At 44.6% G+C, this 23785-nt stretch overlaps 2 protein-coding genes across 7 annotated transcripts in view; both read left to right on the top strand.

The window, feature by feature from the left end:
• LOC109899936 (vinculin) overlaps positions 1-14915 on the top strand; it is a 76561-nt gene extending 61646 nt beyond the window's left edge. Inside the window, exons 11-22 of one of the 2 annotated variants that reach the window (XM_020495593.2) lie at positions 2729-2919; positions 3289-3488; positions 4283-4411; positions 5262-5411; positions 7949-8057; positions 8160-8338; positions 8600-8723; positions 9012-9139; positions 9387-9572; positions 9998-10201; positions 10624-10728; positions 11308-14915. In XM_020495593.2, the coding sequence (XP_020351182.2) occupies positions 2729-2919; positions 3289-3488; positions 4283-4411; positions 5262-5411; positions 7949-8057; positions 8160-8338; positions 8600-8723; positions 9012-9139; positions 9387-9572; positions 9998-10201; positions 10624-10728; positions 11308-11454 (1852 nt within the window). In that variant the 3' untranslated portion in view covers positions 11455-14915. The remainder of the gene's footprint in view (positions 1-2728; positions 2920-3288; positions 3489-4282; positions 4412-5261; positions 5412-7948; positions 8058-8159; positions 8339-8599; positions 8724-9011; positions 9140-9386; positions 9573-9997; positions 10202-10623; positions 10729-11307) is intronic. The other variant, XM_031835384.1, reaches the window with a different exon arrangement.
• A 7176-nt stretch (positions 14916-22091) lies between these two features.
• The window catches only part of LOC109899937 (adenosine kinase), a 291951-nt gene continuing 290257 nt past the window's right edge, over positions 22092-23785 (top strand). Inside the window, exon 1 of one of the 5 annotated variants that reach the window (XM_020495596.2) lies at positions 22092-22344. In XM_020495596.2, coding sequence (XP_020351185.1) covers positions 22310-22344 — 35 coding nt within the window. In that variant the 5' untranslated portion in view covers positions 22092-22309. Of the gene's footprint in view, positions 22345-22701; positions 23068-23785 lie in introns of those variants that run through there. The other 4 variants (XM_020495594.2, XM_031835383.1, XM_020495597.2 and 1 more) reach the window with 4 other exon arrangements.

Raw genomic sequence — 23785 nt, 5'->3', positions numbered from 1 at the left:
TTGTGCAAATGGAATAGATGTAGTGTATTCCTCAATGTCATCGAAAGAATCCTGGAACATGTTCCAGTCTGTGATAGCAAAGCAGTCCTGTAGTTTAGCATCTGCTTCATCAGACCATTTTTTTATAGACCAAGTCACTGGTGCTTCCTGCTTTAATTTTTGCTTGTAAGCAGGAATCAGGAGGATGGAGTTGTGGTTGGATTTACCAAATTTTCCCTCTGGTTGCACATTTAACATTGGTAGATTTGGTAGAACTGATTTAAGTTTCCCTGCATTAAAGTCTCCGGCCACTAGGAGCGCCGCCTCTGGGTGAGTGGTTTCTTGTTTGCTTGTTTCCTTATACAGCTGACTGAGTGCGGTCTCAGTGCCAGCATCTGTCTGTGGTGGTAAATAAACAGCCACGAAAAGTATAGCTGAGAACTCTCTAGGCAAGTAGTGTGGCCTGCAGTTTATCACAGTATACTCAACTTCAGGCGAGCAAAATCTAGAGACTTCCTTAGATTTCGTGCACCAGCTGTTGTTTACAAATATGCACAGACCGCGCCCCTCGTGTGCTGTTCTATCCTGCCTGTGCAGCGTGTATCCCGCTAGATGTTTATCCATGTCGTCATTCAGCCACGATTCCGTGAAGCATAGGATATTACCGTTTTTTATGTCCTGTTGGTAGGATATTCGTGACCTTACCTCGTCTAGTTTATTGTCCAATGATTGCACGTTGGCGAATAATATTGACGGTAACGGCAGCTTTCCAAGTTGTCTTCTGCGAGTCCGAACGAGGCATCCGGCTCTTCATCCTCTGCATCGCTTCCTCTTGCGAATAATTGGGATGTCTGCCCTGTGGGTTGTTTGGAGAATATCGTGTGAGTCCTGCTTGCTGCTGTTGTTGTTGTTGTTGAAGAAATCTTTGTCTAATCTGAGGTGAGTGATCGCTGTCCTGATATCCAGAAGATCTTTTCTGCCGTAAGATATGGTTGCAGAAATATTATGTACAAAATAATTTACAAATATCGCGAAAAAATACACATAATAGCACAATTGGTTTCCGAGACCGTAATGGGGCGGCCATCTCCTCCGGCGCCATCAACTACACTGCTCAAAAAAATAAAGGGAACACTTAAACAACACAATGTAACTCCAAGTCAATCACACTTCTGTGAAATCAAACTGTCCACTTAGGAAAAAACACTGATTGACAATAAATTTCACATGCTGCTGTGCAAATGGAATAGACAACAGGTGGAAATTATAGGCAATTAGCAAGACACCCCCAATAAAGGAGTGGTTCTGCAGGTGGTGACCACAGACCACTTCTCAGTTCCTATGCTTCCTGGCTGATGTTTTGGTCACTTTTGAATGCTGGCGGTGCTTTCACTCTAGTGGTAGCATGAGACGGAGTCTACAATCAGGTAGTGCAGCTCATCCAGGATGGAACATCAAAGCGAGCTGTGGCAAGAAGGTTTGCTGTGTCTGTCAGCGTAGTGTCCAGAGCATTGAGGCGCTACCAGGAGACAGGCCAGTACATCAGGAGACGTGGAGGAAGCCGTAGGAGGGCAACAACCCAGCAGCAGGACCGCTACCTCCGCCTTTGTGCAAGGAGGAGCATGAGGAGCACTGCCAGAGCCCTGCAAAATGACATCCAGCAAGCCACAAATGTGCATGTGTCTGCTCAAACGGTCAGAAACAGACTCCATAAGGGTGGTATGAGGGCCCGACGTCCACAGGTGGGGGTTGTGCTTACAGCCCAACACCGTGCAGGACGTTTGGCATTTGCCAGAGAACACCAAGATTGGCAAATTCGCCACTGGGCGCCAAATTCGCCACTGTGCTCTTCATAGATGAAAGCAGGTTCACACTGAGCACACGTGACAGAGTCTGGAGACGCCGTGGAAAACGTTCTGCTGCCTGCAACATCCTCCAGCATGAGTGGTTTGGCGGTGGGTCAGTCATGGTGTGGGGTGGCATTTCTTTGGGGGGGGCGCACAGCGCTCCATGTGCTCACCAGAGGTAGCCTGACTGCCATTAGGTACCGAGATGAGATCCTCAGACCCCTTGTGGACCATATGCTGGTGCGGTTGGCCCTGGGTTCCTCCTAATGCAAGACAATGCTAGACCTCATGTGGCTGGAGTGTGTCAGCAGTTCCTGCAAGAGGAAGGCATTGATGCTATGGACTGGCCCGCCCGTTCCCCAGACCTGAATCCAATTGAGCACATCTGGGACATCATGTCTCGCTCCATCCACCAACGCCACGTTGCACCACAGACTGTCCAGGAGTTGGCGGATGCTTTAGTCCAGGTCTGGGAGGAGATCCCTCAGGAGACCATCCGCCACCTCATCAGGAGCATGCCCAGGCGTTGTAGGGAGGTCATACAGGCACGTGGAGGCCACACACACTACTGAGCCTCATTTTGACTTGTTTTAATAAGGACATTATATCAAAGTTGGATCTGCCTGTAGTGTGGTTTTCCACTTTAATTTTGAGTGTGACTCCAAATCCAGACCTCCATGGGTTGATAGATTTGATTTCCATTGATAATTTTTGTGTGATTTTGTTGTCAGCACATTCAACTATGTAAAGAAAAAAGTATTTAATAAGAATATTTCATTCATTCAGATCTAGGATGTGTTATTTTAGTGTTCCCTTCATTTTTTTGAGCAGTGTATATCATGCTTTAGAGAGCCTATGAGAAAGGTCCTTTCCAGTATGTCATTATTCTCTCCCATTCACAGGGGTAGAGGAGATACTCCGGAGGCCAGGACATTGGCCAAACAGATAGCCACGGCTCTGCAGAACCTGCAGTCGAAGACCACCAAGGCTGTAGCCAACAGCAGGCCTGCTAAGGCAGCAGTCCACCTGGAAGGGAAGATAGAACAGGCCCAGAGCTGGATGGAGAACCCTACCATTGATGACGGTGGAGTGGGTGAGTCTCAATAGCCTGGTCTCTCTCTCGCTTTCTTTAAATCTCTGGTTTTCTCTCTCTCTCTCCATCCCTGCTTCTTGATTTCTTCTCTCTTTCATCCAATCTATCTCCCTCCCTCCCTTGCTGTGTTGTTTTTCTCTGTGCACTACATTCCACTACTCTCACCCAACCTCATAATGCTCTCTTTGGCTTGTTGGCTCAGAAGCCTGGATACACTCTCACATGTCATGCATTGTTTACACTGGCTCTGGACTGTATGACACCGTCTACTAGAGAATGTTCAGAGTAAGCATACCACAACAATATATGGAATAATAAGCCACCTAGAGTGCTGCTTCTGTGTCTGACTCCATCTATGTCTCTCCACAGGCCAGGCAGCTATCCGGGGTCTGGTGGCGGAGGGTCGTCGTCTGGCTAACGCCCTGCCAGGACCCTATAGACAGGAGCTGCTGGGGAAGTGTGAGCAGGTAGAACAGTTGATGGCCCAGCTAGCCAACCTGGCCGCCAGGGGCGAGGGAGAGTCTCCACAAGCACGTGCCGTGGCTCAGCAGCTCCAGGAGACCCTGAAGGTGAGACGGCTGACATTCACTCTCACAAGTCATTAGCCACACAAGTCATCCAAACCAGCTGGAGTTCACTCTGATACAGGCATGGTGAAGGGATCCCCCTCCTGGCAGGATACACCAGCTGCAGTCAATGACAGATCCACTATTTTATTTATTAAACCATTATTTTACTAGGCAAGTCCGTTAAGAACAAATTCTTATTTACAATGACGGCCAACCCCGGCCAAACCCTAACCCAGACGATTCTGGGCCAATTGTGCGCCACCCTATGGGACTTCCAATTACGGCTGGTTGTGATACAGCCTAGAATCGAACCAGGGTCTGTAGTGACTCCTCTAGCACTGAGATGCAGTGCCTTAGACTGCTGCGCTACTCAGGAGCCCTATGACTATGATAGTAAAAATAAATGTGGGTAACACTTTATTTGGATAGTCTATCTGTAGTTGCTAACCATAAACTAACCCTAGCTTTATCTCTTATCCTTAACCCTTACCCAAACCCTTATCGCAAACCTAGAGTTTGTTGATAGTATGACCATCGTTAGAGTGTCTACAGATAGAAAATCCTGACTATCAAAAGAAAATGTGACCTAAATGTGTTTTAGTTTATTAAGAAGTAAGAATTCCCCTTTGAAATCAACTGTTGAATGATGTCACACACATGTAGTAGTATTTCCATAGATCAGAGCTGCAATGTAAAGCACTTGACAAAAGAGTTCTAAGAGCCTATTGTTAACATGTAATGCTTCTAAAGCTGGTCTAACGCTTACTAACTCGTGTGTGGACTTGTCTTCTCAGGACCTCAAAGAAAAGATGCAGGAAGCTATGACTCACGAAGTGTCGGACATCTTCAGCGACACGACCACTCCCATCAAACTTCTCGCTGTGGCCTCCACCGCCCCGTCCGATGCCCCTAACAGGGACGAGGTGGGTGGTTTATCTTTCTCTCTCCCCCTTCCTCTCTTACTCCCTCTCCCTCTGGCTCTCTCTCTTGTCTCCCTACAGTAACTCTATCATGGCTCATTCATTCACTCAACCTATAAACAGAACAGTATTATGAGCTCTAAAGTGTGTACCGTGGCAGGTAGCCTAGTTGGGCCAGTAACTGAAAGGTCGCTGGTTCTAATCCCGAGCCGACTAGGTAAAAAATCTGTCTGTGCCCTTGAGCAAGGCACTTAACCCTAATTGCTCCTGTAAGACACTCTGGATAAGAGCGTCTGCTAAATGACTAAAATGTGAAATGTAAGTGTACCGTGTATGCATATAATATGGCTCTACAATATGGTGACTTATTTGGCAGATTCATATCATGATACATATATGGATGACTTATTGATTCGTTTCCAATCATTTATGTACTTGTCACTCAATAATACTTAGACGACATTTCCAGAGGGAAGTCTTACCATAAGTAATCATGCAAGATTAATATTTAATCATATGTTTTATCGTTCTAATGTTTTGTCGCTGTAAGCATTTGCTAAGTGGCATATAGTACACTATATTTAAGCAATAAGTCCCGAGGGGGTGTGGTATGTGGCCAATATATATAAGTGCCTGGGTACAGCCCTTAGCCATGGTATATTGGCCATATACCACAAACCCCTGAGTTGCCTTATTGCTATTTTAAACTGGTTACACACCTAATTAATGTTTTCATACCCGTAGTATACGGTCTCATTTGCAACGGCTTTCAGCCAATTAGCAGTCAGTGCTCGAACAACCCAGTGTATATTGTGTTATGTTTCATGATTCTATGATTTGTCATTTATGTTAGGTGTTTGACGAGAGGGCGGCCAACTTTGAGAACCATGCCAACAAGCTGGGTGCCACGGCAGAAAAGGCTGCCGCTGTAGGAACAGCTAACAAGACCACTGTGGAGGGGATCCAAGCTGCCGTCAAGTCTACAAGGGACCTGACACCACAGGTATGGGACAGTGTGTTTGTGTAAGTGTGCGAGTGTATCACTGGTGTAGCGTAAATCCCCGTAGCCCCCGCAAGGCGAGAGGGCCCACATGCTCTGGGGACCCATGCGCCTGTCATCTCACGGCTATGTCTAAATTGTATACATTTTTGTAATAAATCATTTGGACAGTAACCCTCCTTTTTCATTTACAAATGTAGCAAGCAAAGTGTTTGTGTTGTTCAATCTACATGGTTAGTAGGTGAGTCAGACAGTCAATGTAGTTTGCATGCAGCTAATTAGCCTATTTTGGCCTTCTCACCTAATTGGCTATCAAGTTTCTAAAAAGTTAAGTGAATCAGGTGGGACTCGGATGGAGAGTGAATGGGTGAATCAGGTGGGACTCGGATGGAGAGTGAATGGGTGAATCAGGTGGGACTCGGATGGAGAGTGAGTGGGTGAATCAGGTGGGACTCGGATGGAGAGTGTGTGGGTGAATCAGGTGGGACTCGGATGGAGAGTGAGTGGGTGAATCAGGTGGGACTCGGATGGAGAGTGTGTGGGTGAATCAGGTGGGACTCGGATGGAGAGTGAGTGGGTGAATCAGGTGGGACTCGGATGGAGAGTGTGTGGGTGAATCAGGTGGGACTCGGATGGAGAGTGAGTGGGTGAATCAGGTAGAACTCGGATGGAGAGTGTGTGGGTGAATCAGGTGGGACTCGGATGGAGAGTGAGTGGTTGAATCAGGGGGGACTCGGATGGAGAGAGAGTTGGTGAATCAGGGGGGACTCGGATGGAGAGTGAGTGCGTTGTTCAAGATGGATAAACATAAGGGAAGACCAAGCGGTCCACAAAAACAGGTTTTATCTGAACAAGCTCGTGCCAAATTACCGAAGATAACTACAACAGCCAAGCTACCACCTTGTGATAGTCTCTCCTCCTCCTCTCCAGAATAATGTCAGTTCCTCTAGTGAGTTCATCCTCCTACTTCTCTCCAGAATAGTGTCCCTCAAGTGAGTCTCTCCTCCTCCTCTCAGGAATAGTGTCAGTTCCTCTAGTGAGTCTCTCCTCCTCCTCTCCAGAATCGTGTCATTTCCTCTAGTGAGAGTCTCTCCTCCTTCTTCTCTCCAGAATCGTGTCAGTTCCTCTAGTGAGTCCATCCTCCTCCTCCTCTCCAGAATAGTATCAGTTCCTCTAGTGAGAGTCTCTCCTTCTTCTCTCCAGAATAGTGTCAGTTCCTCTAGTGAGTCCATCCTCCTCCTTCTCTCCAGAATAGTGTCAGTTCCTCTAGTGAGTCCATCCTCCTCCTCTCCAGAAGTGTCAGTTCCTCTAGTGAGTCTCTCCTCCTTCTTCTCTCCAGAATAGTGTCAGTTCCTCTAGTGAGAGTCTCTCCTCCTCCTCCTCTCCAGAATAGTGTCAGTTCCTCTAGTGAGAGTCTCTCCTCCTCCTCTCCAGAATCGTGTCAGTTCCTCTAGTGAGAGTCTCTCCTCCTCCTCTCCAGAATCGTGTCAGTTCCTCTAGTGAGAGTCTCTCCTCCTCCTCTCCAGAATCGTGTCAGTTCCTCTAGTGAGAGTCTCTCCTCCTCCTCTCCAGAATCGTGTCAGTTCCTCTAGTGAGAGTCTCTCCTCCTCCTCTCCAGAATCGTGTCAGTTCCTCTAGTGAGAGTCTCTCCTCTTCCTCTCCAGAATAGTGTCAGTTCCTCTCGTGAGTCCCTCCTCTTCCTCCTCTCCAGAATAGTGTCAGTTTCTCTAGTGAGAGTCCCTCCTCCTCCTCCTCTCCAGAATAGTGTCAGTTCCTCTAGTGAGAGTCCCTCCTCCTCCTCCTCCTCCTCTCCAGAATAGTGTCAGTTCCTCTAGTGAGACTCCCTCCTCCTCCTCCTCCTCTCCAGAATAGTGTCAGTTTCTCTAGTGAGAGTCCCTCCTCCTCCTCCTCCTCTCCAGAATAGTGTCAGTTCCTCTAGTGAGACTGTCGGCCATCCTTCTCCTCCTCTTCCAGAAAGGCCTACTGGACAATTTTGGTTACTGATTAGTATGCTATTGCATCGTAAATTCATTTTACAACCTGCAATATTTGAATTTCCCACTTTAATTACATTATTGCCTCCATCCAGCCAGCATTCTAAATAGCAGCGTTGTGACACTGTAGGCCTATAGCTTCATGAAACATAAACATTAGGCTTAACGTGAGAAAATTACGAGCAAATACAATTGAACATGTATCCATTAAAGCAAAGCTATAGCAAAGCATTAGCACCACATCATCTGATAGCCTATCGATAGGCAGCAGCGTAACCGTTGCAATTTCAGAACCACAGACAGCGATTGGTAGTCTATACATTTAGTTGTTTTTTTAGGAAGGGGTGGGGCCCAAACTCTGACTTTGCAGGGGTCCAGAGAAACTGTGCTACACCAGTGGAGTAGGTGTGTTTGTGTTTTGTGCAACATGATCAACATTTGTGTGGTGCTTATGCCGTAGTGACATAGGGACAATTAATTTGGCCTTGGTCAGTTGAGCCCTATTTCCTATATATTTTTTTTCCTGATGGGAACGTTCTTTTCTAGGTGGTCTCTGCAGCCCGTATCCTGCTGAGAAACCCAGGCAACCAGGCTGCATACGAGCACTTTGAGACCATGAAGAACCAGTGGATTGACAATGTGGAGAAAATGACAGGTAGTGCCAGACCATCTTGTGTCATTTGTCGTTGATTACAAAAAGTGGGCGTTGTGGTCAGTTCGTTATAAGCACTAAGAATGATGTCTTCTCCGTCTCTAGGTTTGGTGGACGAGGCCATAGACACCAAGTCTCTGTTGAATGCCTCTGAGGAGGCCATTAAGAAAGACCTGGATAAGTGTCGTGTGGCCATGGCTAACCACCAGCCCCAGATGTTAGTGGCAGGGGCAACTAGCATCGCCCGGCGGGCCAACCGGATCCTCCTGGTGGCGAAACGGGAGGTATAGATCATTTTTATTTACAGTACAATCACATTTATTTTAAAGCCATTTTTACATCAGCAGTCGGCACAAAGTGATTTACAGATACCCAGCCTAAAACCCCAAAGAGCAAGCAATGCAGATGCGCAAGCATACAAACACGTGCCACAATGGTGCAATTTAGCAGATTAGAATACAGACAAGTGAATTGCAGTTCAGCTTAAAATACATACTATGAAAAGGATTCAAAATAGAAATATATGAAAACACTTTCTTTCCTAGGTGGAGAACTCTGAGGATCCTAAGTTCAGGGAGATAGTGAAGGCTGCATCTGATGAGCTCAGCCGGACCATCTCTCCCATGGTGATGGACGCCAAGGCTGTGGCTGGGAACATCACAGATCCAAGTATGTTCCAAGGCAGTTACCAGACATTTAGGATGCGTTTGATCATTATACTGTATAACCTGCTGTTATAGCTACCCGTGTACAGCTTTCCAACATGACCTAATACTAAATATAAAGATTCATTCTGTCAATCTCTGAATCTGTGATTGTCAAAAGTTAAGGTTCAGTCGATGGTGTTATGGTTTTGGGGTCTGTCAATGTGTTACTGCTGCCACACAGCAGCTTTTGCGGCCTTTGTCTAATATCCTAAGGCCTATATGTATCTCCTTCTTCCTCCGTGGTGTCCAGGTCTGCAGAAGGGTTTCCTGGACTCAGGTTATCGAATCCTGGGTGCCGTTGCCATTGTGAGAGATGCCTTCCAGCCACAGGAACCAGACTTCCCACCACCACCACCTCCTGATCTGCATCAGCTGCACGTAAGTCGATCAATCAAATTCATTTATAAAGCTCTTTTCACATCAGCATCTGTCATAAAATACTTTATAGTCCTGCACTGTCAACACCAGGGTTTGGTTCAGTGGCGTAGAAATCAGGTTTCAGAACGTTCATATAAAAAAATGTATATATTTGTTAGAACGGATATGATTATCTGCCATGTAGAGTAGAGGGATTCATTTCTATCTGCAACATTCTGAACGTTTCACCTATCTGAATACACGCCAGGTCAGCGACGAGCCCGCCCCACCCAAACCCCCTCTCCCCGAGGGTGAGGTTCCTCCCCCCAGACCCCCTCCCCCAGAGGAGAAGGACGAGGACTTCCCAGAGCAGGTATTGGGAGAGATGGTGAGCGAGCCCATGATGATGGCCGCCAGGCAGCTGCACGAGGAGGCCCGCAAGTGGTCTAGCAAGGTGAGCTAACAACACATACAGTTAGTTACATGTTGATGTTCAAAGTTAAGTTTATTGCGACCAGAAAACCATAGCGGAGCAGATTCAGACTAGCCATAATTCGGTGCCATTTAGGAAGTGTGACATGTACATATACATGTATACTGCACAATTACACTGGACACGGAATCCACCCCAGATGTGTTGTCATATTGGGGCGGCAGGGTAGCCTAGTGGTTAGAACATTGGACTAGTAATTGAAAGGTTGCAAGTTCAAATCCCCAAGCTGACAAGGTACAAATCTGCCATTCTGCCCCTGAATACGGCAGTTAACCCACTGTTCCTAGGCCGTCAATGAAAATAAGAATTCGTTCTTAACTGACCTGCCTAGTTAGATAAAGATAAAATATGTCCAATTTAATGCCTTGGTTTTGTCATATTTTCAGGGTAACGATATCATCGGTGCAGCCAAGAGAATGGCCCTGCTCATGGCTGAGATGTCCCGTCTGGTGCGCGGTGGCAGTGGGAACAAGCGTGCCCTCATCCAGTGTGCCAAAGACATCGCCAAGGCCTCAGATGAGGTCACAAGGTTGGCCAAGGAGGTGGCCAAGCAGTGCACAGACAAACGCATCCGGACTAACCTGCTCCAGGTCAGCTGACCGACTGGTTCCTGGTCCAGTCTTCAAAAAGCTAACTCTCATGGCTACGATGCAATAAATTGAATAAATACCTAAGTTTCGATAGCTATGCTGCCTTTATCAGGGTTTCATCTGGTCCAATATTCTGCTAATGGATGAATTGAGCAAACAAGGACGGAAGAAGCAAGACTTTCAGACTGCTCTCTTCAGGTTTTTCTTGAGGAGCAGCAGCTGCTCTGGAAAGACCATAGAAAGGACAACATTATATTCATGTTGGAGTTGTAGGACTAAAGATAATTGAATTTCCACCCTGTCCTCGTGATTTGATTTAGGGTAGATCATTTGAAATAAATTACACTGTTTTCAGTTTTTATCTTCATGTCTCTGACTGGTTTCTCGGAACTTGAACTTAAATAAACTTCTCTGTGTTCCAGGTGTGTGAGCGGATCCCCACCATTAGCACACAGCTCAAGATCCTCTCCACAGTCAAGGCCACCATGTTGGGTCGTACCAACATCAGTGAAGAGGAGTCAGAGCAGGTCAGTACACTGGAGATCATTGGATAACACACATCAACCAAAGTTAACTTTTTTGCATTTGGAATTACATTGTAATGGAGTTTAGTGGTTTCTGTTATTATACAAGTGGAATAGTGTTCCTTATTCCACTTGTATAATAACAGAAACCACTAAACTCCATTACAATGTAATTCCAAATGCAAAAATTACAGAAAAACACTCGAACATTTCAACTCTAAATTTACTACGAAATGCACTAAAGTACAATGTAACAGTAATGTTACAATGTACAGTGTTTCCCCTAGGATTTCTTTCAGCAGTGGTGGCAAGGGTGGTGGCGCAATGACATGCTAGCTGTTCCCATAAACTTCCAGTCATTGAGCCTACAGCTATCCATTTAAAAGTGTATATCAGCAGAGATATATGTATTTTGCAGTGCTGGCAACAATTTATCATCTGTGGGCCATTGCTGCTAAATGAATATAGGGGAAACACTGATATAAATATCATGTTGTTACTAGTGTAATTACAGTGTTACTACACAAGAGCAATTTCATGTAAAATGTGACCAACATTTTTCTTTCCTTCCCCCTCACCCAGGCCACAGAGATGTTGGTTCACAATGCCCAGAACCTGATGCAGTCTGTGAAGGAGACTGTAAGAGAGGCTGAGGCTGCCTCCATCAAGATCCGGACAGATGCAGGCTTCACTCTCCACTGGATCCGTAAGACACCCTGGTACCAATAAGAAGATACGGGCCAACTGTCCGTTCAACTACGTCCCAAATGGCACTCTATTCCCTATGTAGGGCATTACTTTTGACTTGGGCTCATGTCTGGTTAAAAGTAGTGTACTAAATAGGGAATACAGTAGGTTGCCATTTGTGTCACGGATTATTCTGTTCCTCTGCTCAAGGCTCAGCTTGTTAAGAAGAAAAAAACACCCAGACCCTTTGAGCAATAGATTTGATGGACACATACATACTAATTCCAAGCTACAATGTATGAAAACTCTGCCTGGTTGGGGTTAAAAGAGTGAGTTAATACTGAATACACTATTTATCAGTCAATGTCAATCCCATACCTGCCTGTAAACAGTGTTTTTAGACTTCCTAGGTGTGTGTGTGTGTGTGTGTTAGAGGTTTGCTTTTCTTATCCAGTAAGATTAAAGGAGTACTATTATCAGTCTCATTTAAACATACAGTAGCCCCAAATCTAAGTAAAAATTTGAACATTATTAAGATTTGTCTTTGAAGACGTTTGTATATCTTTATACTGGTTCTTTATATCACTATCTGCATTGTGCAGTCGTTCACTGTTGCTAGGACAAAGCACATCCAACTCAATGGGAGTTGGTTCGAGCATATCGTTATGCTGAGCTCTACACGCAAATATATATGATTCAGTGGTTATTATGTCTGTTTACACTATGTTCTAGAAACGGAAAAATAAACACTATTCCCTGTTGCATATTTGTATTACAGTTGAAGTCGGAAGTTTACATACACTTAGGTTGGAGACATTAAAACTTGTTTTTTAACCACTCTACAAATTTCTTGTTAACGAACTATAGTTTTGGCAAGTCGGTTTGGACATCAACTTTGCATGATACAAGTCATTTTTCCAACAATTGTTTATAGACAGATTATTTCACTTATAAGTCACTGTATCACAATTCCAGTGGGTCAGAAGTTTACATACAGTGACTTGACTGCGCCTTTTAAATAGATGGGCCAATTCCAGAAAATTATGTCATGGCTTTAAAAGCTTCTGATAGGCTAATTGACATCCATTTGAGTCAATTGGAGGTGTACCTGTGGATGTATTTCAAGGCCTACCTTTAAACTCAGTGCCTCTTTGCATGACATCATGGGAAAATCAGCCAAGACCTCAGAAAATAAATTGTACACCTCCACAAGTCTGGTTCATCCTTGGGAGCAATTTCCAAATGCCTGAAGGTACCACGTTCATCTGTACAAACAATAGTACGCAAGTATAAACACCATGGGACCATGCAGCCGTCATACCGCTCAGGAAGGAGACTCGTTCTGTCTCCTAGAGATGAACGTACTTTGGTGCGAAAAGTGCAAATCAATCCCAGAACAGCAGCAAAGGACCTTGTGAAGATGCTGGAGGAAACCAGTACAAAAGTATCTATATCCACAGTAAAACGAGTCCTATATCGATATAACCTGAAAGGCCGCTCAACAAGGAAGAAGCCACTGCTCCAAAACCGCCATGAAAAAGCCAGACTACGGTTTGCAACTGCACATTGGGACAAAGATCGTACTTTTTGTAGAGTTGTCCTCTGGTCTGATGAAACAAAAATAGAACTGTTTGGCCATAATGACCATTGTTATGTTTGGAGGAAAAAGGGGGAGGCTTGCAAGCCGAAGAACATCATCCCAACCGTGAAGCACGGGGGTGGCAGCATCATGTGGAGGTGCTTTGCTGCAGGAGGGACTGGTGCACTTCACAAAATAGATGGCTTCGTGAGGGAGGACAATTATGTGGATATATTGAAGCAAAGACATAAAGACATAAATCAGGAAGTTAAAGCTTGGTTGCAAATGGGACTTCCAAATGGACAATGACCCCAAGCATACTTCCAAAGTTGTGGCAAAATGGCTTAAGGACAACAAAGTCAAGATATTGGAGTGGCCATCACAAAGCCCTGACCTCAATCCAATAGAAAATTTGTGGGCAGAACTGAAAAAAGCTTGTGGAAGGCTACCTGAAACGTTTGACCCAAGTTTAACAATTGAAAGGCAATGCTACCAAATAGTAATTGGGTGTATGTAAACTTCTGACCACTGGGAATGTGATGAAAGAAATAAAAGCTGAAATAAATCATTCTCTCTAACATTATTCTGACATTTCACATTCTTAAAATAAAGTGGTGTTCCTAAATGACCTAAGACAGGGAATTTTTACTAGGATAAAATGTCAGGAATTGTGAGACTGAGTTTAAATGTATTTGTCTACGGTGTATGTAAACTTCTGACTTCAACTGTAGATAGTGAGTTGGTTTTTGTAGCAATGTTTTTTTTTTAAAGTATTGACTGCGTCAAGACTGTCAGAGTTTATTCTAGCCTGGTCCCAAATCTGTTTGTGCTCTTTGCACCGGAGTTGGCGTGATAGCACTAAACAGACTTGCACTCAGGCTAAGTTTGTTCCACCATTAACTTTTTAAATATATTTTTTTATGTTTTGAGGTTTATTATATCTGCGCTGTTGGAAAACACAAGGGCTCGATCTTCAGACACATTGCATAGAGAATGTCTTATTAACTTATAATGTTTACAACCATTTAGCGTACAAAAGAGTTGACGATTTAAATTAAATATCCATTAAGATGACATGTATTCAACTATGTCAGTTTCTGGACTAGCATGATTTTTCACCATGTTGCATTGAGATTACATGTAGACCTTAGGTCTCCCTCTGGTCTGGCGCTCTATACTTTGTACTTCTCAGAGAAACTATAGCAAGCCAGTCTCCGTGTTTTAGCCTGACTAGAGGCCAACTGTACTGTAATGTTTAAACTGTGTCTTGACATAACGTGGTGTGCGCTGCACAGCCAATTTTGTGAAACATTAATGAATGATCAGTCAAATACTTTGAAGATTAGGTCTGGGTATGGGGGATAAAGATGGTGTGGACAGTTTGTGGGCTAGCTTCTGATTACTGTATTAAGCCGAGTACTTGACTAAGCTGACACTATGTCCAGGTAGTCTCTCTTCCGTGAGACTACCAGTGTGTTTAAGTTCAATGCATCACATGAAACTGGTGTTGAAATATCAGCCTTCTCTTCCTCTTACATCTTTGAACTACACTAAACTAACCCTTACAGTTGCTAACACAGCTGGTACAAACGGTTGGACGTTTTTAAAATGTTTTTTTTGTGTGTCTGAATAAGACCAGCGCAGTTTGAATGTGTAGATGAAGTTACTGAGACCCTACAAAACCATCTGAAGTGCCTTGTAATAAAAAATACTAATTGCAATAAAAGAAAATCATTTACAGGAAATTATGTTTTGTATCTACTTTGTAGTAAGCGCTACTCAAGGCATTATACTTCTGTTCAGACACATTTTTGTGATATTTATAAGATGCGTACAAAGTGAGATATGATATTAGAGTCAAGTACTGCTTTTTGGTATTGTTCACATTATTTTGTAATAAAACATTTAAGACTCCCAACAGCAATTCCTCTCTTATTTATAACACGATAGTGCCGTAGGTTTATAACACAGTAATCCTTGTTATAACTGTAGTGATACATTTACATTTGTAGGCTCGGTGCTAATTGATGTCTTCTCTGCCACCTGGAGCTGTTTGGCAAATGGTCCAGGAACACAAGGAAAGGACAATGCCCAAGGACTATTCAGCCCTTCCCCCTCTGATGGGACTAAAGGTCTACAAGTTAAGAACACTCTGTAATGGTATTCTTAACTTGTAGAACTTTTAACCGACAACCTCCGCTTATTGACTGAGGGAAGAACCCACATTCCATCTCTCCATATCTCTCCCTATCCCAGTCTGCTGTCCCCACATGCTTCAAGATATCCACCATTGTTCCTGTACCAAAGAAAGCAAAGGTAACTGAACTAGATGCCCCGTAGCACTCGCTTCTGTCATCATGAAGTGCTTTGATAGACTTGTCAAGGATCATATCACCTCTACCTTACCTGACACCCTAGACCCACTTCAATGTGCTTATCGCCCCAATAGATCCACAGAAGATGTCATCGCACTGCACAAGGCCCTATCCCATATGGACAAGAGGAATACCTATGTAAGAATGCTGTTCGTTGAATATAGCTCAGCATTCAACACCATAGTACACTCCAAGCTCATCATTAAGCCTGGGGCCCTGGGTCTGAACCCCGCCCTGTGCAACTGGGTTCTGGACTTCCTGACGGGCTGCCCCCAGATGGTGAAGGTAGGAAACAACACCTCCATATCACTGATCTGCAACACAGGGGCCCACAAGTGTGTGTGCTCAGACCCTTGCCTGTTCTGGACACTGTACCTGCCTGCCTGACCATTCTGCCTGCCCTGACCTTGAGCCTGCCTGCCACTCTGTACCTCCTGGACTCTATCCCGACTCCCAGTGAACCCTGCTTACCTCCTCCAGAGCGATATTCGGGGTGACCTGGTACCTGCCGGGGTTTTCATTCTCAGTGCTCCCTTATTTTTGAGCTACAGCCATCTTCGTTTTCTTCAGACCGATCAAAGATAGCGTATATAATTAAGCTAATGTCGGGAGGGCGCTCTCCTGGGCTACGGCAGTTTGGGAACAACAATCTGCCATTTGCAGTCATTTGGAGGAATTCCTGGCAGAGGTGAGAAGTTTTTGAGTCTCTGGTATCCGGGAGAAAGGCGGCCAGAAAACTGCTTGACTTACGTCAAAACTCCCATAATGTGGCAGACTACGCGGTGGTCTTTCGCATGTTGGCCACTCTGAGGAGGTTAAGGATGAGCTAGCTGCTTGGGAACTGCCGGTGGACCTAGACTCCCTAATCGCTTTAACCATTAAAATTGATGGACGCCAAAGGGAACGCAAGAGTGAGAGGAGGTCTGGTCCAGTGTTGCCAACTCCCCAGTAAGGAAAGTAGCTATTGGCTGTCCTAAAAGTCGCTAGAAGTCGCTAAATGACGTCATAATCTAATTTGCATAATTGTTTATGTAATTGTGATGGACGCTGTAGGAGAGGAATAACGTCATGGGAGAGACAAAAAGTGAGTAAAAAACACCCTGAATATGATTAGAACTACAAATTAACTTTCTTCTGTCGATTCTTGTTTTTTTTAATGCCACAATTCCAACCCTCCTCCTTTATCCTGGCTTGGGACCGGCAAAAGTGACCCAAAAGAGACACTCTGGCGGAGTTACTTAGTTTTTTATTATTATTATTATTATTATTATTTATTTTTTACTTACATTTTCTTAATTTGGTTTGGTTTTTAACCTTATGGTCCACTTAGGAGCCTACAACAAGTCATAGTAAAACATGAAAATTTTTAACCATAAAATGTTTTACATTTTTTTTGTATGCAATCTACATTAACAATCTAAATGGACCAAAAAGAGACAATAGAAAAAACTGTCAATGGCAATGTGAGAAAATTATGGTAACTAGTCTGGCCCTAATTCAGGTTAATAGTTTTTTTTCTTCCAGACCCCCTCCACACACACACAGGCAGTGCTGGCTCACAGAAAGAGTGGGTCGTCGTCATTTTGGTCAAGGCTCTCTATGGCAGGTTCAGCAACTGAGGGAGCTGACTTATATGAGTAAGCAGCTGATGTGCCAAAAAGCGGCAAAACATTCTCAGGCAGCTGGTGCTCATAGCAAGCCTCACCAGACAGCTTTAGTCCATATCGAATGTACCGGATGGAGTTTAGGGTCTGCAAGGACATCTGATTTCTAAATTTGCTGTTTACCACATTCATCTGGCTGAATACTCTCTCGACTTCAGCATTCGAGTGCGGCAAGGACAACACAGACACAGCAGCCATGGCAAGGACAACACAGACACAGCAGCCATGGCAAGGACAACACAGACACAGCAGCCATGGCAAGGACAACACAGACACAGCAGCCATGGCAAGGACAACACAGACACAGCAGCCATGGCAAGGACAACACAGACACAGCAGCCATGGCAAGGACAACACAGACACAGCAGCCATGGCAAGTTCTTGAAACGGGTTGATATCAGCTGCATCCCTGAACTTCCAAATCTCACTCCAGGCGCTCTGTTTGTTTTTTGTCTCATTCCATTTACTAAGATGGATGGCACGCCATTGCTGGACAATCTTGTCTATCTCTGCAGAGGAGTAGCCAAGGATCTTGCCTATTTTTTTCTATTTCTCCAGGGCTCTTATTGTGCTTTAGAGTTTCCTCCACATTGAAAACTGACATGTACCACAATGCTTCGATGTTGTCCGGCAGTCTCACCCTCAACTCATTAGTGAGGAAGATGGTGAAGGCTTCACACCGCTTTCGGACATTGTTTTCATCCTCAGACGCTCAGCTGCCTTTAACTCAAAAAGGTAACCAAGGTATGGTTTGGGACTAATGTATTGCCAGTGGATTCAGCACCCTGCTGCTCACAGACTTGATCAGGCTAACCAAGCTGTCAAGTAGCTTAAGAGGATCTACTTGCTCTCCCACAAAAGCCTTGATGGCCAACTGTACCTCACCCAGCACTGACTTCAAAAAAGTCAGATACAATATGTTTTGAGGATCATTGTACATGGAGTATAAAACATCGGTCATGTAGCAGTGTTCACTGGACTTGGTGACTGCGAAATGCAGCCTAAGCACCTCCCACTGGTCCAAAATGCGTGAATCCGCGGGTTCAATGGAGAGCCAACATGTGGCACACACCTTGGTTATCTGTAAAGGTTTCTCCTCACAGTTGATGGTCTCATATATGGCATTGTAGGCCTCCCTGCACTTTGGGGACACTGAAATGGAAACCAGTTACCTTGGAGACCAGTTATAAGTCTCTCCTACCAAGTACTCCACACTACGGGGGATGGTGTCATTGGAAACATGACTTACAAAAGCTGCAGAGAGTGGCACACACAGTGAATAAGAACCAGATATTTGAGGCCATACTCCTCCTTCAGCACTTTATGGACCCCATTGTTAATCCCCGTCATAACAGAGGCATTGTCAGTCCCTATCCCCAGGGGTTTCTCTTTTTTAAGACAACTCTTCTCGAGGAAAGCCACAACAGCACGGGCTATAGATTTGGCATCTCCTCAGCCAGTGGTGGCTTCCCGCATGGCAATTCATTTGCAGTCTGGACGCGGAGGGGTGAACATCTCCCAAAGTGAGTGCTTTGGGACGGGGGTGGGGCCCACGGCAGCACCCGCTGCTAGTTGAGAAGAGTAAGAACGATACGTGCTTTCACGTCAGAATCTAAAAGTCTCCAAAAACACCAGATGTGTTAAATGTGTTAAATGTGTCGCTAGATGGGTCTGAATACTCGCTAAATATAGCGACAAAGTCACTAAGTTGGCAACACCGGACTCTCCCGCACAGATGTGCAACCGATATGGCACATTCACCTCCTATGGAATCCGGAAGTTTCCGAAGGCAGCTCTTCTGAGAGGAGTCGAAGCCACCCGAGTTGAGTTGGATACTCCTGGGCCTATGCAGTTGGGAAGAACTAGGTTATCAGTTTGGGAGCGCTCACGGAGGATGAACAGTAACTGTTGTCTGTACTGTGGAGGGGCAGGACATTTTATAGCTACCTGCCCTATTAGGAAACCCTTGTCTTTAGTGGGTACCAGTACCATGGTGAGTCAGACTGGGAGTCCCCTAATTCCCATCACCCGCACACCCCTTTTTGCTCCTGTGCTGTGAGGATACCAAACTAAGTCTCTCCGAGTGCTCATTGACTCTGGGGCTGATGAAAATCTTATGTATGCCACTATGGCTTTGGAGCTTGGTATTCCCACTCAGCCTCTCTCTGTGCCCATGGATGCTAGGGCACTGGATGGCCGCTCTATAGGGGAACTCACCAATAGTACTGTGCCCGTTCAATTACGGGTTTCTGGTAACCACAGTGAGACAATACAGTTCCTCCCCATTACATCTCCCCATGTTCCGGTTGTGTTGGGTTTTTCCTGGCTCCAAAAACACAATCCTGTGATTTTTTTTAACCTTTATTTAACTAGGCAGATCAGTTAAGAACAAATTATTATTTTCAATGACAACCCAGTGTTCCTAGGCCAACTGCCTAGTTTAGGGGCAGAACGACAGATCTTTACCTTGTCAGCTCGGGGATTCGATTTTGCAACCTTTCGGTTAGTCCAACGCTCTAACCACTAGGCTACCTGCTGCCCTGACTGGACCACAAGCTCCATCCTGAGTTGGAGCCCATTTTGCCAGTCCCACTGCCTTCAAGCAGCACAGCCACCCTCAAGTCACCTTCCTCAGGATGTTAGCAAGACTGTGGATGTCTCTGCTATCCCCACAGAATAACATGACCTCCTGGAAGTGTTCAGTAAGGCACGTGCTACTTCCCTTCCCCGTCCTTATGATTGTTCCATTGATCTTCTCACAGGCACTACACCACCTCGTTTGTCGATTGTATTCTCTGTCTGGACCAGAGACCAAAGCTATGGAGGAGTACACAGGAGTCTCTGGCCACTGGGCCGTCCGTATCTCCTGCCGGCGCAGGGTTTTTCTTGGTGGTGAAGAAGGACAAGACCCTACGTCCGTGCATTGACTACTGGGGACTTAATGACATTACTGTCAAGAATCATTACCTCTACCTCTCCTCTGCGTTTGAACCTCTCCAGGTGGCCATCATATTTTCCAAGTTGGACCTTCGAAATGCCTACCATCTGGTTCGGATATGCGAGGGGGGTGAGTGGAAGACAGCCTTCAACACAGCCAGTGGACATTATGAGTACCAGGTCATGCCATTTGGACTCACCAATGCTCCTGCTGTTTTCCAGGCTTTATTCAATGATGTGCTTCGGGACATGCTAAACCGGTTTGTGTTTGTGCACATAGATCCAGATCATCCCAAACATGCTCAATGGGTGACATGTCTGGTGAGTATGCAGGCTATAGAAGAACTGGGACATTTTCAGCTTCCAAGAATTGTGTACAGATCCTTGCGACATGGGACTGTGCATTATCATGGTGAAACATGAGGTGATGGTGACGGATAACTGGCACAACAATGGGCCTCAGGATCTCATCACGGTGTCTCTGTGCATTCAAATTACCATCGATAAAATGCAATTGTGTTCATTGTCCATAGTTTATGCCTGACCGTACCATAACCCCACCGCCACCATGGGGCACTCTGTTCTCAACATTGACATCAGCAAACTGCTTGCCCACAAAATGCCAAACACGTGGTCTGCTGTTGTGAGGCCGGTTGGTCAAATTCTTTAAAACGACATTGGAGGTGGCTTATGGTAGAGAAATGAACATTCCTGCATTCAGCAAGCCAATTGCATGCTTGCTCAAAACTGTGACATTCGTGACAAAACTGCACATTTTAGAGTAGCCTTTTAGTGTCCCCAGCAGAAGTTGCAACTGTGTAATGATGCTCTTTAATCAGCTTCTTGATATGCCACACCTGTCAGGTGGATGGATTATCTTGGGAGAAAGGAGAAATGCTCATTAACAGGGATCTAAACAAATGTGTGTGCACAATCTGAGAGAAATAAGCTTTTTGTGCATATGGAACATTTCTGGGATCTTTTATTTCAGCTCATGAAACATGGGACCAACACATTTCATGTTGCGTTCATATTTTTTATTTGTAATTGCGCCTCTAGCAAGTGATAAATGTGCCATCTAATGTGCCGGTCTTACAGGCAACATCCGCACTGAGCTAAAGGGTAGAGCTGCCGCATTCAAGGAGTGGGACTCTAACTTCTATGCAAGCAACACTGAAGCATGCATGAGAGCATCAGCTGTTCCGGACGACTGTGTGACCACGCACTCCGTAGCCGATGTGAGTAAAAACTTTAAACATGTCAACATTCACAAGGCCGCAGGGCCAGATGGATTACTTGGACGTGTACTCCGAGCATGCATTGACCAACTGGCAAGTGTCTTCACTGATATTTTCAACTTGACTACAGCTCAGCGTTCAACACCATAGTGCCCTCAAAGCTCATCACTAAGCTAAGGACCGTGGGACCTAAACACCTCATTCTGCAACTGGATACTGGACTTCCTAACGGGCCACCCCCAGGGGTAAGGGTAGGCAACACGCTGGGGTGCGTGTTCAGACCCTTCCTGTACTCCCTGTTCACTCATGATTGCATGGCCAAGCAGGACTGCAACACCATCATTAAGTTTGCCGATGACACAACAGTGGAAGGCCAGGATAACAACCGCTCCCTCAACGTGATCAAAACAAAGGAGATGATTGTGGACTACAGGAAAAGGAGGACCGAGCATGCCCCCATTCTCATCGACGGGGCTGTAGTGGAGGAGGTTGAGATCTTCAAGTTCCTTGGTGTCCACATCACCAACAAACTATCATGGTCCAAACTCACCAAGACAGTCGTGGAGGAAACGACAATTTTTACTATTTTATACATTTTAGAATAATAGGGAAGACATCAAAACTATGAAATAACACACGGAATCATGTAGTAACTAAAAAAGTGTTAAATAAATCAAATATATACCTACACACCTTCTCATTCAAATATTTTTCTTTATTTTTTACTACTTTATTTTAATGGAATCATGTACACCTGTATTACCTTGGCAAAGGAGAAATGCTCACTAACAGGGATGTAAACAAATGTGAGAGAAATAAGCTTTACATGTTGAGGTTATATTTTTATGTATCAATAGGGCCATAGGAGATACGTACAAAATAATACGAAATGCTGTGAGACCAGGTTGGTGCAGGTGATCTCGGTGTTAGCTAAAGTTACCTACATTTTTCTATTGATTATAAATCGAAATCAAAGCTGTCTCACTCTGGAATAGCGAGTCACAAATGTTTTAATTCAGGCAATATCTCAAGCCAGCATGTGATAGATTTTTGTCCAATAAAACGGTTGTTGTGACTGCAGAGATTAGTGCGGCTGTAGCCAACATGGAGAAAGGCAGAGTGACAGATAAAGCACTTGGGTAAGTGTGTAACTATTTAACCGTATTTAGAAACTCAATGCTCAGGTGTGTATAAAATGCTGATAAATTATGGCTTTGTAGTGATGCTTCGTAAACAAGCACAGAGATGGGTATATAGTGAAGGAGTATCGATCTGTGCGATATTGGTTCAGGTAGCTAGCAAGAATGCTATGGATTTCCACGTGCAACAATATTGGCGCATGTTAATACATTGATTAGCATAATATCTTGTTCTGACACGCGCTCTTATGAAACGAGATTACACAAGTTGTCATTCTGCTGCTGTGCTTAAATTATTGCATCAGAGAGCACTATAATGCTTATATGGTGGCCATGACGGTCCAAGCTATGTATCCCTAACCACAGCTGCATTTTCCATGCATGATGCAAAATGGATACGTTGAACATCGGCTATTAATCAGTATGTGCAACAAAGTATCACGTTAGGTAACGCTAATGTTTATTTATTTAACTAGCTATGCAAACGTGCTAAGGACTGAACATAGGTGACGTGTGCAGCCAACCACATACCTAGAAAAATATATATCGCGCCGCCCAGTGCAATTCAAGCCAATCCGTTTTGGAAACCGTATTCGAGGAGGTTCCAGTTTTAGTCGAAATTGCTGAGAAATTATCACGCTGCTATTTCTGGTTGGAATTGAGTGGTAGCTTCACCAGCTTGTTAGGCTAAAGCTATAATCAACCTAAAATGACTACTGCAAGGTAAGACTGTTATATTGCTGGGAAGGAAATAATCATTTTTGTATATTATGTGTCATGTTTCTCCTGTTATTCCAGTGATCATGGTGAGATAAAAAGGGAATAACTGAAACATAGTAATCGGCTATATCCTATGGACTTCTTGTTAGGGAATGACTTGGAAGAAACTGCAGGATTTGAGGGTCAGTTATCTTGTCATAAGAGTAGAACGTGACCATAACCTGTCAAAGCTATGACACCTTGTCAAAGAACTATCTTTCAAAATGTGTGATTAAAATAAATGTACCCTCAGTTACTGTCTATAGACTCATTACCATATGGAGTTGAAATGCATTATGGAATGTGCACTGGCCTTCATTTTTCAGGTTTGCTGTTTGTGTGTGCATGCATGGGGTGACGTTGCTATATAGGCCTTCAGCTGTTAGTTAGGCACATGTGGCGCTCATGTGTCACCTATGTGATAGCTGCATGTGCCTAAAATATGATGCTGTCAGTGGAATAAACACTTTAGGCTCTCCTAGTGTGCTGAAACACTCATAGGGGTTTAGTATGATTCTTCATAACCAACACAGTTGCACCATGCATTCATATTCTGTCTGAGTAAAAGTGCTGATCTAGGATTAGGTCCTCCCTGACCATGTAATCTTATTCATTATCTAAAAGGCAAAACTGATCCTAGATCAGCACTCTTCCATTTTTCTCCTCTTTTAAGACTGACAGT

Source organism: Oncorhynchus kisutch, linkage group LG11 (assembly GCF_002021735.2).
Source record: "Oncorhynchus kisutch isolate 150728-3 linkage group LG11, Okis_V2, whole genome shotgun sequence".
Lineage (NCBI taxonomy): Eukaryota > Metazoa > Chordata > Actinopteri > Salmoniformes > Salmonidae > Oncorhynchus > Oncorhynchus kisutch.
The sequence above is the reverse complement of the archived record's forward strand: the minus strand, read 5'-3'. Positions and strand labels throughout refer to the sequence as shown.